Source organism: Puma concolor, chromosome B3, assembly GCF_028749965.1.
Source record: "Puma concolor isolate L17-30 chromosome B3, mPumCon1.1.hap2, whole genome shotgun sequence".
Taxonomy (NCBI): Eukaryota; Metazoa; Chordata; class Mammalia; order Carnivora; family Felidae; genus Puma; species Puma concolor.
The window spans coordinates 116,833,852-116,852,547 of NC_141672.1; the positions used below are offsets into that span (position 1 = coordinate 116,833,852).

Genomic DNA, 18,696 nt, shown 5'->3' on the forward strand with positions numbered 1-18,696 from the left:
CATTAAATATATTTCAAATAAATGCATAAGTATAATTATGATTATGTTTTATGCTACTTTATATCATTCACCCTGGAACCTCTGACATTGTTCAATTCTTGTTATTTTTATAGCCACCTCACCCCAGCCCACATCAAAAGGACAGAAAGTAAAATCTCTTATACTGAACTATTAATACATAGTGACACACCTCTGGTCAAAGACCTTATAATTAAAGTTCACAAAACCATGATTTTTCTTAGTATTAAAATTTAACTGTAGGCGTGCCTGGGTGGCTCAGTTAGGCATCCGACTTCAGCTCAGGTCATGATCTCACGGTTCATGGGTTTGAGCCCTGTGTCAGGCTCTGTGCCAAATGCTTAGAGCCTGGAGCCTGCTTCGGATTCTATGTATCTCTCTCCCTCTCTCTCTCTCTCTCTCTCTGCTCCTCCCCTGTTTGTGCACTCTCGCTCACTCACTCTCTCAAAAATAAACATTTTTTTAAAATAGATAAATAAAATAAAATTTAACTGTAAAGAAATCATATCCCTAGACTGCAGAGCTAACATCTACTTTCTGACTCTTTACATCAGGTGGCTATAATTCAGCAAGCAAAAATTATTCTGAACCCACTAGGAGGAAAAGGGTGTGTCATATCTTCATTTATACTCTTCTTCCACACCAATAATGCAAATACATTCCAAGCCCCTGAGTAAAAATCTGAAGGACAATCTTTGAACTAATAACCCCAGAATCATCTCTGTCATATACCCTCAGGCAATAGTGCCCTAAATTTTAAAATATTTTTAGGTAAGAAGAGAAGAATTGCTAAAAAATCTAACTTGAGACCTTCTGCTCACATCCTTCCTGAAAATAGCTTCAATTTTTAGACAATAAAAAACATATTCTATCAAATATAACAGAACTGAAGAACATATATAGAAATGTGATGGGACCAAAAAAAAAAAAAAAACAAAAAAACTACCCTATTTTCTCATACACAATTTGCAATATAAAACAATTTGGGTCATATTAAATCTACTTTAAAAAGATTTGTTTTGGGGGCCCCTGGGTGGCTCAGTCGGTTAAGCACACAACTCTCTTGGTTGCTGCTCAGCTTACAGCCTCACAGTTCATGAGTTTGAGCCCCACATCAAATCCCCTGCTTGGGATTCTCTCTCCCTCTCTGCTCCTCCACTGCATGTGCGCGCGCGCGCGCTCGCTCTCTCTCTCTCTCTCTCTCTCTTTCAAAATAAATAAACTTTAAAAAAAAAAAAGATTTCAAACTCACCAAATTACAAGACTCTTTGTCCTTAAGTTCTAAATGGAAAACCAAAATGGGGGTGGAAAAAGACATTCTTCTACTATTTAACAAAACAATAACAAATAAAAATTTCTCATTGTTTATCTGAAATTCAAATATAACTGACATCTTGCATTTTATCTGGCAACCCTACACTCTGAGCTAATTAAAGTGAGCTCCCACCTCTACCAAAGTATTACAGCACCAGCTCCCACTCAAAGAACAAGGGAAGGCTTCTATGCAGCAGAACTTTGACCAATGAGTCCTAAGGAGAGTCTGTAAGTGCTCTTTTCTGTTGATAAGTCTTTCTTAATAGCTGACATTTACCATATAAAAGACAAAGCCTAATTTCTAAGAGCCAAAGGTTAAACTTTTACTAGGTTCCACGCAGTCTAGTGAATGAACTCTTCTGAAGCTTATGCTTCCAAGTGTAAAACAAACTGTAAAAGTTTCATTTTATAGGTTTTTGATAACTAAACAAAAAAAGTTGTTTATGAAGGTTATAATGAAGAGAATCCCATTTTCAGCGTTACAGGTAGATCCTAAAAGCTACTTTAGAGGTACCTGGGAGGCTTAGTCGATTGAGCATCTGACTCTTGATTTTTTTCCCCTTTTCCTCCTTTTCTCCTTTTTTTAAAATTTAAATCCAAGTTAGTTAACATATAGTGTAATAATGATTTCAGGAAAAGAATTTAGTGATTAATCACTTCCATGTAACATCCAGTGCTCATCCCAACAAGTGCCCTCCTGAATGCCCCAAGCCCCTTTAGCCCATCCCCCTACTCAACAAACACCCCACCAGCAACCCACACTTTGTTCTCTGTATTTAAGAATCTCTAATGGTTTGTCTGCCTCTGTTTTTATCTTATTTTTACTTCCCTTCACCTGTGTTCATCTGTTTTCTTAAATTTCCACGAGTGAAATGTTTTTTTCTTTCTCTGATTTATTTCATTTAGCATGATACACTCTAGTTCCATGCACATTGTCGCAAATGGCAAGATTTCAGTCTTTTTGATCGCTGCTAACTCTTGATTTTGGCTTAGGTCAGTCCCAGGGTCATGGGATTGAGCCTTCACTGGGCTCTGAGCTGAGCGTGGAGCCTGCTTGGGATTCTTTCTTTCTCTCTCTCTCTCTCCCTCTCCCTGAAAGATTTTTTTAATGTATTAAAAAGCTACCTTAAAAAAAAAAAAAGCTACTTTAGTGGATTTCAAAATTAATCTACCATTTTTCTTGAATTCATAATCACAGAACTTTAGTGTTGGAAACAAACTAATTCTGACCCTTACAAACTTCTGGACATCCCATTTCATTTTATATTCATTTCCATAAAGGTTTTTTCTTCTATTATTGAGCTTCTAAGTACTAGATATAACAGAAAGAGATCCTCCCTTTTGTTTTATGAGGTCCCTCCCAATCAGCTCTTTGTCCTACTTATAATGGCTCTGACAATGAGTAAGTGCAAATAACTATTCTTCTGCTAGTTTCATTAAAATCTTAATACTAAACCTATACTTTTCTTCCTCCTGCTCTAGGCCACCGCTCTTTTCATACAGCCCATCCATCTTTGGAGACTGCCTAATTCCCTTACTTCATTTACACTGCTACCTTGAAGGTATTAATAGATAATCATATCCCCCCTAGTGCTCCCTTTTCCTAAATTTAGATCCCTCAGGATTTTTTCCTAAGTCTTATGCTACCATCAATGTAGAATTATCTGGGGGCGCCTGCGTGGCTCAGTCGGTTAAGCGGCCAACTTCGGCTCAGGTCATGATCTCGCGGTCCGTGAGTTCGAGCCCCGCATCGGGCTCTGTGCTGACAGCTCGGAGCCTGGAGCCTGTTTCAGATTCTGTGTCTCCCTCTCTCTGACCCTCCCCCGTTCATGCTCTGTCTCTCTCTGTCTCAAAAATAAATAAACGTTAAAAAAAAACTTATAAAAAAATGTAGAATTATCTGCATTTCATCTTAAACGTGGATAGAAAGTGTTCATAATTATTTGAAGTTCTATCCTAGTAAGAAAACAGTAATACTGTTAGAAGTTCCATAATTTTGATATGTGATCACTAGGTTACTTGTCTAAGGGTAATTCAATGACAGCTCCCAGCAAGTTATCTGAAACCTCTTTATAGCTGCTTTTTCCCAGGTAGCAGTTTCCTGGTTTGCATTAAGACCATTTATTTCATCTTCCTTGGTGAATGATTTGATGTTCAACATTAACAAATACAATTTCAATGCTGAAGCTACTATGCCATTTTTTCCAGTTGTTCCACAATGGTTTCCAACCTGCTAAACTTAAATTAAAAATGAAAAATCCTAAGTTAAATGTAACATATTCCTTCAATCTATGGACTGAGAAGTATTTCATGGTGCCTCTGGCTCCATCAGTAGAGCCTATGATTCTTGATCTCAGGGTTGTTGAGTTCAAGCCCCAAGTTGGGTGTAGAGATTACTTTAAAAATAAGGTCTTTGGAAGGAAGGAAGGAAGGGAGGAAGGGAGGGAGAAACAGAGTATTCCAATAGTTGCCAAAACAGAACAAAGGACATATTGTTGCCTTTTTTTCCTCTAAGCAATGTCTAAAAATGAGAAAACAAACTTGCCAACTCTAGGATCTTAAACATGAAAGGCTAATGATTCTTCTGTGATGCTTCTTTCTTTTTCCCTCCCTTCCTCTGGCCAGTGCTCAAGTCATTCTGGACTCACCAGCAAAGTGCCTCAGACAACAGCATCAGAGTAAGCATTTAGCTCTGAGTAAACAGGTAGAGCCACCAGCCCTGTACTCAACCAATAATTCGAAGGCAGGGGCTACAGAATAACGAACGTAAGTTCTAATTTAAAAGGACAACTAAACATACTACAAAACTTATGTTTTGCTTATGATATTCAAATTACTGTAGCTTCCTCTATGTCCCAAATCCAAATAGGGAAAACAAAAACCAATATTATACAAGTAATGGCTAATGTATTAATTCAACAATGCTGTATTTTCCTCTTTAATAGTGACCAGTAACAGTACATGTTGATACTACTGACAGATATGTTGTGAAAATCTTTACTATGTTTATAAAAATCATCAGATTGTTCCAGACTAACATGGCATATAACAAATAAAAACAAAACAACCGAAAACTACTCCATACTAGAAAAGGCTGTTTTTCAAACAGGAGTCTCACCATCCATTAACGAACTAAGGATCTAGCCAGGTCACAATAGTTTTCTTCATATACATTACAAAGTGCAGACATTGCTGTACAAAATGTTACATATTTATGCATCTAGTTAGTCACAAATAAAATCTATATCTCCATCTGGGTCACAGACTAAAGTGTGAAAGTCTTTTTCTAAAGAGCTTTTATATTTTTAGAATCATTTCAACATAATTAAATGTGAACCAAATTGTTTCTATTTTACTAATAATATAAGCTAATGTCTACTAAGTGTATTTCAGCAACTAGAAAATTTAATTTGTAATGTTAATTATCAGGTTATTTTAAAATTAATAAGCAGCAAGGATGTAGTTGATAACACTTGAAACTAGATAAGTATATGGGAGATTATTACATTACTCGCTCTGTATGTTTGAAATTCTAACAAAAACATTTTTAAAAAAGCAAGGAAATGGATATACCTAACAAATACAAAGAAGTATAATGAATAAACATATAAATTGAGACTTTTGAGGGGTGCCTGGTGGCTCAGTCGGCTAAGCGTCTGACTTCGGCTCAGATCATGAACTCATGGTCTATGAGTCTGAGCCCCACGTTGGGCTGTGCTGACAGCTCAGAGCCTGGAGCCTGCTTCAGGTTCTGTCTCCCTCTCTCTCTGCCCCTCCCCTGCTCATGCTCTGCCCCCCCCCCAAAATAAATAAACATTAAAAAAATTTGAGACTCTTCAACACAGTGTTTCTAAGGACTATCTCTCTAGGAACTTCCTCAGATTTAATTCCAGTAATAGTTCGATTGTCTTGTTCAACTATAATGGAAAGGGTTAGAGATCTAAAAAAAAAAAAAAAAAAACTAAGACAGGAGAAATGAAGTCATAAATAGAAAACAAACCTGCTCAAAGGAGAACACAATTATTTAGTGTGCCTCATTTTCTCTTCATGGCCTCCACAATAGCCAACTACTTTTCTTTCTTTTTTATTTTTTTAAGTTTATTTTTTGAGAGAGAAACAGAGCATGAGTGGGGGAGGGGGCGGGGGGTTAGGAGGTTGGAGGACAGGGGGTGAAAGAGAGGGAGACACAGAATCCAAAGCAGGCTCCAGATTCTAAGCTGTCAGCACAGAGCCTGACGCAGGGCTTGAACCCATGGACAGCGAGATCACGACCTGAGCCTAAGTCTGATGCTTAACCTACTGAGCCACCCTGGCGCCCCAGTCAACTACTTTTCAACCAACAGAAAGAACACAAAATATCTACCTACCTGGCAGTGATTTTCATTTCTTAAAATGTTTAACTCACACTGGCAATTTTCCCAGTGAGTTTAATATAAGATCTCTATTACACCATTCTGCCTTCCTTAAAACAAAAACTACAAACATTGTCTGAAGTAGGTTTACAGGCAGTTGGGATTTCAAAGCAGTATATGCCTCAAAGTCAATTTTTCTTATTTCCAAAAAGTAAGTTTCTAAAAACTTATTAAAATAAAGTATTCTCTCCCTCGGGCCTCTAAGTTATAAGGTCAATAGAACTGTGTAATTTTAGAACTGGAAGGGAATTTAGAAATCATCTAGTCAAAGTGGTTTTCAAATGCTGTATCAGGAAGAAAAGAAGAATCAATGTCCTAACAATTTATATACACAAGTACACTCTTCTTTTTACTGTATCATACTGCATAAGGAACATTTCGCCTTGTTAATATTCTATCAGAAAAGGACTTGACCTTTTGTCTTGTACAGTATTTTATATTTAATCACTTTTAGAATGTGAGTATACATTTGAATATGATTTAAACTACTGGTACATTTTGGAACTTAATGTTTTCTGATAATAGAATCTTACATAATATATAGAACCCTGACACTTTCAGAGTGATTTCACATTGTCTCATTTATATTTCACTGTCTAGTCACTTTGAAGCGATACTTGGGTGTAACAACAATATAAACCAAGCTAAAACAGAACGAAGCAAAGCATATCTAAACTGATATACTTCTGGAAAATACCATAAAACACACCATAAGCTTCTAGTAATTAAGATTATCTGGAAAGAAAGCCAGTCTTAAAACATTCCATAATTGTTTTCAGAGATGCAAAATACCATTCACAACTTTTTAGTACACAAGATTGTTTCCATCAAAACTGACCACAATCTGTTTTAATGAAGAGATAGGACTGGGTTTTTAAAATCCGAAACATAACAAAAATAAGAAACAAAAAAACCAACAAGTGGGTGAGGAACATCAAATATGTCTCCCACTAATTTACTGTATGCAAATACTTAAGAAATTCTTTAAACCCCATTTCTACACAGATAGACCAATTAAAAGTTATGAGCAATGAAAACAAAAAAAAGTTATGAGCAATTAGGTAAAATTAACCTCAAGTTAATTAGGTTTGATTAACAAATGTATATCTTTGTATGTACATAAAAACAGACAAAAGTTAGAACTACTTTCAGTTTTAGGTAACACAGTAAATTAGAATTAGATAGGTACAAATCTGGACTCCTCCTAAACTGAATAAATTCTTGAAAAACAGATAATGTTTTACCTAGAAATAATGTTTTTTCGTAAGATCGCTGCAATGTCACCTTAAACTCAGTGAGAAGCATGTATTATATATTATATAACCTCACAAACAAGTTTAAAAATGCATTATCTAAGGTGCTTAAAATTAAACTCCATGTCATCAGGGGCACCTGGGTGGCTCAGTAGGTTGAGCATCTGACTTCGGCTCAGGCCATGATCTCACCATCTGTGAGTTCGAGCCCTGCGTCAGGCTCTGTGCTGACAGCTCAGAGCCTGAAGCCCGCTTCTGATTCTGTGTCTCCCTCTCTCTCAGAGTGCCCCTTCCCCTTTCACACACTGTCTCTCTAATAAAAAACTTAAAAAAAAAAAAAAACTTCACATCATCAATGGTAGTTTTAACAATTCATGTAAAACAATACAATAATGTTTTATTTAAAGAGGAACACTGAAAGTCACAGGAGGTGATTTCGCACCATTTTTTTTTTTTTAATTTTTTTTTTTTTCAACGTTTATTTATTTTTGGGACAGAGAGAGACAGAGCATGAACGGGGGAGGGGCAGAGAGAGAGGGAGACACAGAATCGGAAACAGGCTCCAGGCTCTGAGCCATCAGCCCAGAGCCTGACGCGGGGCTCGAACTCACGGACCGCGAGATCGTGACCTGGCTGAAGTCGGACGCTTAACCGACTGCGCCACCCAGGCGCCCCAATTTCGCACCATTTTTAAAAAAAATTTTTTTTTGATGTTTACTTTTGAAGGAGAGAAAGACAGAGCGTGAGGGAGGAGGGGCAGAGAGAGAGAGAGAGAGAGAGAGAGACAGATCTGTAGCAGGCTCTAGGCTCTGAGCTGTCAGCACAGAGCCCTATGCCAGGCTCAAACCTGTAAACCATGAAATCATGACCTGAGGCGAAGTAGGAGGCCACCTACTGAGACACCCAGGCGCCCTGCATCATTTAAAAAAAAAATTTTTTTAATGTTAATTTAGAAGGGGGGGGAGAGAAAGAGAGAGAGAGAGAGAGAGAGAGAGAGAGAGAGAGAGAGAGAAAGAGAGAAAGAGAGAAAGAGAGAGAGAGAGAGAGAGAGAGAGCGCGCGGGGGAGAAGCAGAGAGAGAGGGAGAGACACAGAATCCAAACAAGGCTCCAGGTTCCGAGCTGTCAGCACAGAGCCCGACCTCACAGACAGGAAGATCATGACCTGAGCCGAACGAAGTCAGGACGCTCAACTGACTGAGCCACCCAGGAGTTCCGCGTCATTTTTTGTTGTTGTTGATGTGTGAGTTTACTTTAGAAGTTCCTGCTCTATCTATTCTTTCTGACAGATTCTATTTTTCCAGATGCTTCTCAAATGAATATTTATTCCTCAGTCTTACATCTTACTTTTCTCCTTGTACTTCTGCAGCCTTTCCCTTTCTCTTACAACGTCATTCTCTATGTCTGATCCTGTCCAGACTGTGCTCACTGTAACCAAACTGAACAGATGTAGAAAATTTACAGAATTCACCTCTTCCAAAACTTCTTTGCACAATTTTACCCAAAGTTTTATTGAACATCTCCTGTATTTTATCCAACATAGTCATTCATTGTGTTTTTACATACTTCACATTTGTATAGATTATTAGCTACTCGTTACCTTCCCAAATTGTCTTGCCAACAAAACCCTTTACATAGATCCAGCAAGTATCAGATTTTACATATACCTTACTTTGAAAAAGTAGCTCAAACTAAGTAAATGAGAAAGTGTTCAAATTGTCACAGCACTTATTTGACCACATCTGTTCATCTTTGCAGACCCAGTTAAACAATTAACTTTTATTTTAAAAAAGAAAAAGACAATACAGTAACATTTTGCCTTTTACTAATGTCTAAAAATATGCTCCACTAGAGAAAACATTTCATATCAAAATTGTATTTAGAAAAAGAACGGGATTCCTTCAAGACATAACAGTCTAATTCCTCATGAAAATTTGTATAACTCAAAGTCAGGCGTGTAACGATCTTCGATCTTAATTTTTGGCCAATGTTTGGACTATGGAGCACATTTATATTTAAAGACTTTTATTTCCTTTTGTTGTTTTAAACCTTGGGAGTATTAGCAGGTCAGCTCTATTAAGTCTCACAACACAAAAACCCCATCTGCATCTCTTTCCAATTTGAATCTAGTAACGTTGAAAAACAAAAACTTAAGAGCACAGGACCAATCCTGACAGTAGTAACAGGGCCTTTCCACCCCAGACCCAGGACCAATTTCTCTTGCCTCAGTGCTCCGTGATATCAGCAGTGACACTTCTGTCAGTTGCCTAAGAGACTAGAGGCTTGGGCCGCCTGGGTGGCGCAGTCGGTTAAGCGTCCGACTTCAGCCAGGTCACGATCTCGCGGTCCAGGAGTTCAAGCCCCGCGTCAGGCTCTGGGCTGATGGCTCAGAGCCTGGAGCCTGTTTCCGATTCTGTGTCTCCCTCTCTCTCTGCCCCTCCCCCGTTCATGCTCTGTCTCTCTCTGTCCCAAAAATAAATAAACGTTGAAAAAAAAAATTAAAAAAAAAAAAAGAGACTAGAGGCTTATAATCTCTTCAGGAAATGCTTTATTGCAAAGCAAACTATTTCTTCTGGTCATTTAAAATCTTATTTGGATTAATTATGTTAAGATGTGTTGCTTGACATCTGGCATGTCTTTTGTGCCACAGCTGCTCTAGGTACATCTGTCTTCTGTAGCTCATTTAAGTTCACCCAAAGAAGAGATGCACAATCAATAGTGAATATATGTCTAAAAATGTACTTGGAGAGAAAACTGCCAAACCATTGAAGCAAACAGCACTTGACAGAAAACAAAAAGATTTGTGAATCATCTATTTCAAATACTGGCATTGCTACAAATCACAATGTTCACAACTACCCAGTATCACCCAAGCAAAATAGTTTCTTAAAGTTGAGCTCATTAGGGGCGCCTGGGTGGCGCAGTCGGTTAAGCGTCCGACTTCAGCCAGGTCATGATCTCGCGGTCCGTGAGTTCGAGCCCCGCGTCAGGCTCTGGGCTGATGGCTCAGAGCCTGGAGCCTGTTTCCGATTCTGTGTCTCCCTCTCTCTCTGCCCCTCCCCCGTTCATGCTCTGTCTCTCTCTGTCCCAAAAATAAATAAACGTTGAAAAAAAAAATTTAAAAAAAAAAAAAAGTTGAGCTCATTAATAATAAAATTCATGGGGCGCCTGGGTGGTTCAGTCAGTTGAGCATCTGACTTCGGCTCAGGTCATGATCTCATGGTCTGCGAGTTTGAGCCCCGCATCGGGCTCTGTGCTGACAGCACAGAGGCTGGAGCCTGCTTCAGATTCTGTGTCTCCCTGTCTCTCTTCCCCTCCCCCATTCATGCTCTGTCTCTCTCTCTCTCTCTCAAAAGTAAATAAACATTTAAAAAGTTTAAAAAAAAATAACAATAAAATTCATTAGGCTCCTTATTTTCTCCCACTGAGCAGTGTTAATTATCCAATTTTATATTTTCAGTATGAGTATATTACATTGTTACACTCCATTCCACATTCTTTCATCAGTTAACATCTCCAACACTCCTACTGTGTGCCAGGCACTACATTCAACTTCTTTTTCACAATGGGATTCTATGAAAAACTTCTAGATTCTATCCAGCCCATATGAAAAGATATTTTGTTCACTGAAAGAAAAAGCCATGAAATCTCCCTGACAATGAAATGGAAATACAAACTTCCTCACCAGAATTTGCAACTGCAGAGGCAGCGCAGCTGGTCACTTTAAGTTATATAAGCTCAAGCGCAAATCTCTCCGTTGAGGGCCTTCAAAATGGCCTACTTTACTTTATTCAAGATAGTGAACAGTATTTTTTTTTAATATTTTTTTTTCCACATTTTTATTTATTTTTGGGACAGAGAGAGACAGAGCATGAACGGGGGAGGGGCAGAGAGAGAGGGAGACACAGAATCGGAAACAGGCTCCAGGCTCTGAGCCATCAGCCCAGAGCCTGACGCGGGGCTCGAACTCCTGGACCGCGAGATTGTGACCTGGCTGAAGTCGGACGCTTAACCGACTGCGCCACCCAGGCGCCCCGATAGTGAACAGTATTAACTAACAAGTGGTTCAACATATACATGAAGAAAAATAATAATGCTACTTTTTAAAGGATAACAGTAACAGCTAACACTATAGTGAGCACTTAGTACATATAGTACTGTTATACTACATAATATAGCATATGGCACATATAGTAACATATATTACATATAGTAAAAATTCACTCTATTAAAACTCACTATCTATATGCCAGGTAGAAATCTAAGTACTTTATGGCCATTACCTCATTTAATCTTTGCATCATTCCCTAGGAGACTGGCATTATTATAAATTCCAAATTACAGATGATAAAACTGATATTTGGAAGTATTAAGCACTTTATTCAAAATCACTTAGCTAAAAGGGCTGGACTCAAACACAAGTCTATCAGGATCCAAAGTCTGTGTTCTTGATCACCATATAATAACGCTTGGCTTACGCTCATTCAATTTTAATTTTAAAGTCTAAAGTTCTTGAATGTCTTATCAAAAAGGTTACTTTTTTTGAGGAATTTAATTTTTTTTCACGTTTTTATTTAAATTCTAGTTAGCTAACATATATGATTCCTCACTTACTTAAAACAACCAGTGCTCATTACAAGCGCCCTCCTTAATACCCATCACCCATTTAGCCCATTCCCCACCTTTAAAACAAGTTTCTTCCTTTAAAATGAATTACAACTTTCTTGATACATACAAAAAAACCAACACCATAACTAAGGATTTTAATTTAAACTGTGGTCCTACCAAGTCTAAATATTTGGATGAGAAACAAAGTCTACCTGAATGAAAGCCTTGAGTCTCTATGGTAATGGGTCACAGAGGTGAGAAGTAAGAGACCTTGAGGGTCCAAATTTTTCATTTTCGGGATAATGAAAGAGACTTTTTGAAAAACATTTATACTCAGTCTAAACTACCACATACTTAATCCAGAAACACTTAGGTGTTTTTTTCCCTAAGTCATCATTTTAAATAAATAATCTAACATTTTGATATCATACAGAGCATGGTATCCATTTCTGATGCACTATGTTAGAAAACATAAACTCCATAACAAGAGGTCAGACTATTGTAGGGCTATTACCAGTTGAAAGCATGAATCTTATTCATGCTATAGACATGCTATAGACATGTTATAGAAAACTATAAAAGGGCATCCTTACCTATATGGACTCAAACTCAAAAAAACAGCCATTTTTTTCTTTTAAATTTACATTCATTTGGGTCAGGAACAAGCTCAGCTCCACTTCACCAGTCATGTCATATGACTGAATTCAAGCTCATTTCAAGGAAAAGCTGCACTATGCTGTATTTAGAACACATTGCTGAGAATAGCCAGTTGAGTCTTTGGTAGGCCTATCCAAAAACCTTGCTTTAGTTGCTAAGAAACTACAATTTCACCGTATTATAAATCATTGAAAGAAGCCAAGCCACAGCACAGAGATTAAACACGTTAAGATCAACAATCTGTCACCTATTGTGCCAAATGAAACCATGCTGTTTCCACACATCAAATAGGTAAGGTGAAACTAGTATTAGGCTCCTTTAAGGCACATTGTTAACACAGACTAAAAACTGATGACACAAATCAGACTTCCATAGCGGCCTCATGCTTTGGAGGAAATCGAAAACTACCCAACAGACTTCACATGTTCAATGCTAGAGACAGAAGAATATTTCCTCGCTGACCCCTGCAGTGATAATTCAAGGCAGTGAAGCATACATAAGATTTGATTAGTGCAATCTGTTACAACACTTACATTTAACGGATAATGGGTTTTCAATCCTTTATTGATGCATTTTCACTGTAATCTTCAGCATTTAAGCCCAGACTCTCCTTAGAATGCTTAACTCCACTGGCTCTTTTTTTTTTTTAAATGAGCCAATTTTTTTTTCATTTTCATTTAAAAAAATTGAAAACCATTACATCTCAACTATTCTAACAAGAGTAATTTTAAATTGTTCTAGCATAATGAAGACACTGAGGAATTAGCAAAAGTAATTTATAGTTCACTCTCTAGTACTGACTTCTCATAAATTCTTCCCTATAAAAATACTTTAAAGGCTGTTTCCACAAGAGCAGAAACTAGTTCACAGTACTTTTCACCGGTGAAAGATCAATTCAGCAGCTGAAATGCAACACATGTCCTCACCAGTCAGAATTCTCTGTCCAGATCCCCCATCACGGGGATTCCTCACGATTTCTCTCCATCTTCTCTGAAGAGCTTCAGCTTAAAACCGAATTCTGTTTCCACCATCCCCTGCACGCATCTCAGGAACTACTTGTATGTTCCTCAGAAATAATGTCTGCTCTTCCTCGAAACTTTTAGATCTTAAAAACCCACTTCCTCCATCGCCTGGTCTTCAGGCGGATTCAGTCCCACCAGGGCAGTTCCAGTTACGTGTCCCTGCCTTCCCAAAGGCCTAACCAGTATCCTCCAGCACTCGCCACAACTCCGCTCCTCCCATCCCTAATATATCCTCCACACTGCACACCAACATTACACCCCCGGCTTCCTGTATTTTACTCCCTTCCCTTATTTTCTGCCTTCGCCTCACCCCCATCTCTCTACCCAGGCACCTTTACTGCCCTAATAAATATTCCCCCTGCCTCAGTTTCAACCCTTTCTCCCCATCCTCTGCTCATTTTTCCTCTCCTTATTTAGACACTCCTTTTTGCTCTCCCAACCACTACCCCAGAATGCCCAACACTCCACCCTCCTTAGCAAACCCAACCCTCTTCCCCCATCTCGTTGAGAGCCCCAGCTGCTTCTCTTTCCAGATCCCTTACTGCAGTCAACCCACTACCTTAGCATTCCACCTACCTTCCCTCCACCTCCTTATCCAAGGTTCCCCGAGTCTTTGCCCCTCCTTGGGGCTCTAGTACTCTGCTCAGTATTCTTCAGGACTCCCCTCCCCCCTCCAAAGTCTCCCTTATTTTTTTAAGGATGTCGCCGGTCTCGCGGGGCTCCGGTAGAATCCCAGATGACCCCAGTGCCCGGGACCCCCGCTCTCTTGGGCAGCCTGACACCACTCTCGTCGCCTTAACCACAAATACCTGTTCTCCACCTCCTTCTTTAAAAGCTGCGCCCCCTCCCCATCCGCCCCCGCTACTCCAGCTCCTCACGTCGGCTTCCTGGGTGTCCCCTCCCTGACTCGGAGCGACGAGCCCCAAGATGCGGAGCCTCTAAGTCTGCAACACCTCAGGCTCCTAACGGACGCCCCCACCTCTCGGACCGGCGCCTCGGTTCTCACACCCGCGCCTCTTGGAACTCCAGACCGGCATCTCCTCTCGGGTCCGCAGCCCCTCAGATTCGACCGGCCCTCTTCCCCTTGCTCCGGCACCTCCTCGGGCCCGGGACGGCCTGCTCGGGTCGCCGGCGTCTCTCAGCCCCCGCCCGGCCCGCCCCCGGCGCCCCACTTACCGTTCTGAGCGGCGCCTGGCCCTGGGAGCAGGGAGCCGGAGACCAGCAACAGAGAGAGGGCCAGGGCGCTGGGCAGCGACGAGCCCGACATCCTCCCTGCGGAAGACCGAACAGCGAATGGGCCGGGGCCGGGGCCGGAGCCGGGGCCGGGGAAGGGAGGGGAGGGAGGGAGGGGGCGGGCGAGTGCGCGAAGGAGTGAGCGAGGGAGGCAGCAACAGCTAGACTCCGTCCTTCTCCGTCCTCCTCCTACCGCCGCAGCGCCCAAGCCTCGCGAGATCTTCACTCCGGGCCGTGGGCGGCTAAGGAGCAACGGCGGCAAGGCTCGCGAGAAGAAGCGGCCTCGGCTGTGTTGCTGCCGCCCCTCACACTCTGCGTCCCGCCCCTGCGGAGGCTGATTGGCCTAGAGCGGGATGGGTCACGTGCCAACGGCGCTTCTGGCCACGTGACGGAGAGAGGCGGGGCTCCTCCACTCCCTTGGCCCTGAGGAACCGAGTAGTGTGCTTGCAGCTTACCTTCTGTGAAACGGGAGCGCCCATAAATAAGAGGAAGCTTTGGGGACACAATATATTTCCCCCTCTCATCCTGCTTTTCATTTCTTGGAGCTCTTGGCCGCAGAATTTGATGCACCACCGCCTTTTTTACGCCTTCCTCTCATTGTCTCCAGTCCAAGTCCTGTTATTTCTTCTTTCTGGTCGTTGACCTTAGACCCCTACAGGCATCTGGCTCCAACCTCCCTCCTTCACCTTATGTTTTAATTTTCCAGGCATAGTGATGTCTTCCCGGTGCCCGATACTACCTTGTCTTTCCTGCCTCTCGTGCTCCCGCCGCTTGAAATGTCCTCCTTTTCTGCGCTTCTCCTCCTCCTCCTCCCCCATTTTGACCTTATTTTGGTTTCATAGAATCTCTGGGCCTGAAGTTCAACTAGCCTAATAGCGCATCCATAGACACTAAATTCTACAAGGAAGTCATCATATATTAACTTGCATGAAGAATCTTCAGAAGCATTTTATGCAGCGAACATTTATTGAGTACCCGCTGGGTATCAGGTTTTTGCATATGCAATGAAACCCAGATGAAAAGATAGTCCCCATTTTCAGGAAGTTCACCACCTAGTCTATCAGGGGAGTGAGGAAGAGGACGACAAGTGGTTGCATAGCAGAACGACCCATAGGGAAGGAGCCAACGAAGTGCTCTGGCAGTGTGATCACCATGGTTTGTATAGAATTGAGAAATGCACTTTTTAAGGGTGTTTTTTTGTACTGCTCTTAGCACCGACAATCCTTGGCTAACAAAGGAGTTTCTGTAGCTTAGCTCATCCCTGACTCAGAGCAGACATCCTGGGGAGTGTCCCTGGGGTGAAATTGTTTGAAGCCAAGTAAACAGTCCTGGTGATCTGACTTGATTCAAAGATAGAGCTTGGGGAACCTGGAAGAAGGATCACTCACCAAGACCCTCACACTCTCAAGCCAAAGCAGTCTCAGGCTTTCAATATGAACTGGACAGCTGGTGGTTCCAGACTGAATTTTCAAGCAAACACTGGGACTACAACTATGGCCATGTTGATGATGGAAATGAAAATATTCTCTGAGACATTAGGTGGGTAAATGACCAAAAGGTTGGCATGTATCCTTGGATAAAGGCTATTCTGCAGAGAGCTCCATATGCAGGGCTACAGGGCTGCCTGTGGTGAGGCAAAGATTGTCAGCTAATGGAAGCTTCAATGGGATGCAACTGTTTTGCCTCATCATAACCATAAGCAACATCCCCCATTTAATTAGGGAGCCTCATAACAAGGGATCCTTACAAAATGATTGTGCTCGTTTTGTGGGTAGGGAAACTGAGGCCAAGAAAGGCATGACCTGCCCAGGGCCTGAGTGTTAGTGGTAATCATTAATACCAAACAGCTTGTTTGACTCCTTCTGGGCTCATGGCAAGAGTGCATCTCCTTGCCCCTCCAAGTTGGGAGTGGCACATGACTTGCTTTGGCTAGCAAAATATGAGAAATGACACATACCATTTTCAAGTAGAAGCACATCATTTCAGTTGCAGACACTATAGCATACTCTTCTCTTTGTGTGGCCATCTGTGATGGTGGAAGCATGTGTCAAAATGAAGCTTATGTCAGCCTGGGTCCCTAAATTAGCACAATAAGCCCAGGCCTCCTGCCAACCTACACAAAACAGGTAGCGTCTTTTGAGTTAAGCTACTGAGATTCAGAGGCGTTTACTCCTACTGCATAATCTGGACTATTCTGGTTAGGGGAACAATGAAATTCAAGTCCATCCCACTACCCCCACCACCCCTATTAGCTGTGTGGCCTTGGGCCAGTGACTTAATCTCTCCCTACTCGTCTACCAAATGGGGCTAATGATAGCACCTACCTCATAAAATTATAGGAGGAATAAATTATCAATTTATATACAATGTTTACATCAGTTTCTGGTGCATGTAAACACTCAAATGTTGATTATAATGATAATAAATACTATTGTTGGTGCTGCTGCTGCTGCTACAATTATAATTCCAGCCCTGTACTCTTCCCACTAAATCATGCTACTTACAAAAAAATTAAGTACGGTGTTACCATCAACCCTCAAAACCTGCAGTTATGAGGACTCCTTTCACTCAGGAGAAAATGTAAAACCCTACCTGATAGTAGCCGTGCTTTGACATCTCTTTTATTGGAAAAATAAATGATAGCCAAAGCCTTCCAATAGTTCAGTAAAGGAAGTAAAAGGAATTTAGGAATTTGTTTGGGGTTTTTGTTGTTGTTGTTGTTTTTAAGATTTACTTAATGCTTAAAATCTCCCTACAGGTAAGCGCAGCTGTGGGGAAGGATGGCTGAGCTCCTTGCAATATCTCACAAGAGCCCTAGGGGTCCTCAGTGCTCAGGCTGAGACACACTTTCCTGGCCTCCAGGGACTGCTTGGAGGTCTGCTTTCCAGTATTGACAGTGCTTCCTGGTGGCAAGACCTGTAATAAAGCATTCCCAGTTGAAATATATCTGGTGGTTTGGTTTGGTGTGGTTCATTGGCCATAGGAAGGATGCCGGTAAAATATAGTAGTGTTGCTAGGGTTGACTTTAAACTTCCTAATGGTTTCCCCCCACACCTCCTGCAAAGACCTCTGCTCATTTGTTAAGTTCTCTCCATTCAGATATACCACCCTGACCATCTTGATTGTTGTCACCTTCTGACCCTCCCACGTAATCTTTTTCCCTGCCCCTTCCAACTCCTAGCACCATGCTTGAACACCATGGGTGAGTTCAACATCCATGTTGATGCTCTAGTCAATATCCTGGCCTCTCAGCCCTTTGACCTTCTCACCTCTAACAACCCTCTCAACTTAGCTACTCTTTCCAGGTTTACACCTTTGGCACTTTAATCACCCAAAAAAGGGCCCCATCTTTGAAATATGAAAATATAATACCTCACTCTCCATGTGCCACCTCCTCTCCTTTGAAGTTCTGTGTGCCAGGACCCCATTTGCCATAATTCTTCGACCTCATTGAGTGAGACCTCTAATCCATTAATCCCACCAATTCTTGTCCATTCTTCACTTCCTTCCTGATCCAGCTTAGAATCCATGATTCATCATTACAGTCATTTCCTTACCCACCTCAACCTCCAACATACTTTCCTGGAAAAACCACACAATCTACCTAAATAAGCACTACAGTCTGAGATGAGGTTTCATACCTGCACCTGAGCAGCTGAATGTCGCCAGAGAAAAAACACACAAACAGGTTGAATGACTTCATTTTATTTATTTATTTTTGCAATGGCCTCATTTTGAATTCCTGGTCTCAAACCTCAAATAGGTACTCGACATCACCCGGCAATCCTACTCTTTCCTATGTGGAAAAGCATGAATTTGCAATCAAATGGTCATGTGCAGGAAATGAGCATTTCTTCATTTCTCTAAATCAAATTTAACCCATTCTGAGCACCTTTCTGCTGAGATGACAAGAAATTCCATTTTGCTTATTATGGACTTCCCTCCCTACTTCCTGGGGTAATATGAAATTCCTGGGGTTTTATGCAGCCCAGGACATTACCAGGTTTTGTTTTGTTTATTCATTTGTTTAGTTCACTCTGGTCACTGCTGGTATGTGCATTGCCCAGAGCCACATGGTCCCTCGCAGGTGGATGGTTCAGTGCTTCCCACCCCTTGCCTCACAAGCCTCACCCCACACCATACTCCCTTTCAGTTCTTTATGATTGCTCTGCTCCTTCCCA

The 18,696-nt window shown here is 41.2% G+C and overlaps 1 protein-coding gene across 1 annotated transcript in view; it reads right to left on the bottom strand.

Annotated features, from left to right (window-relative positions):
* Positions 1-15,333, bottom strand: part of NPTN (neuroplastin) — a 74,557-nt gene extending 59,224 nt beyond the window's left edge. Inside the window, exons 1-2 of the mRNA XM_086708552.1 lie at positions 15,202-15,333; positions 14,459-14,858 (exon numbers count right to left, since the gene is read on the bottom strand). Coding sequence (XP_086564678.1) covers positions 14,459-14,858; positions 15,202-15,333 — 532 coding nt within the window. The remainder of the gene's footprint in view (positions 1-14,458; positions 14,859-15,201) is intronic.
* Positions 15,334-18,696: the final 3,363 nt, after the last annotated feature.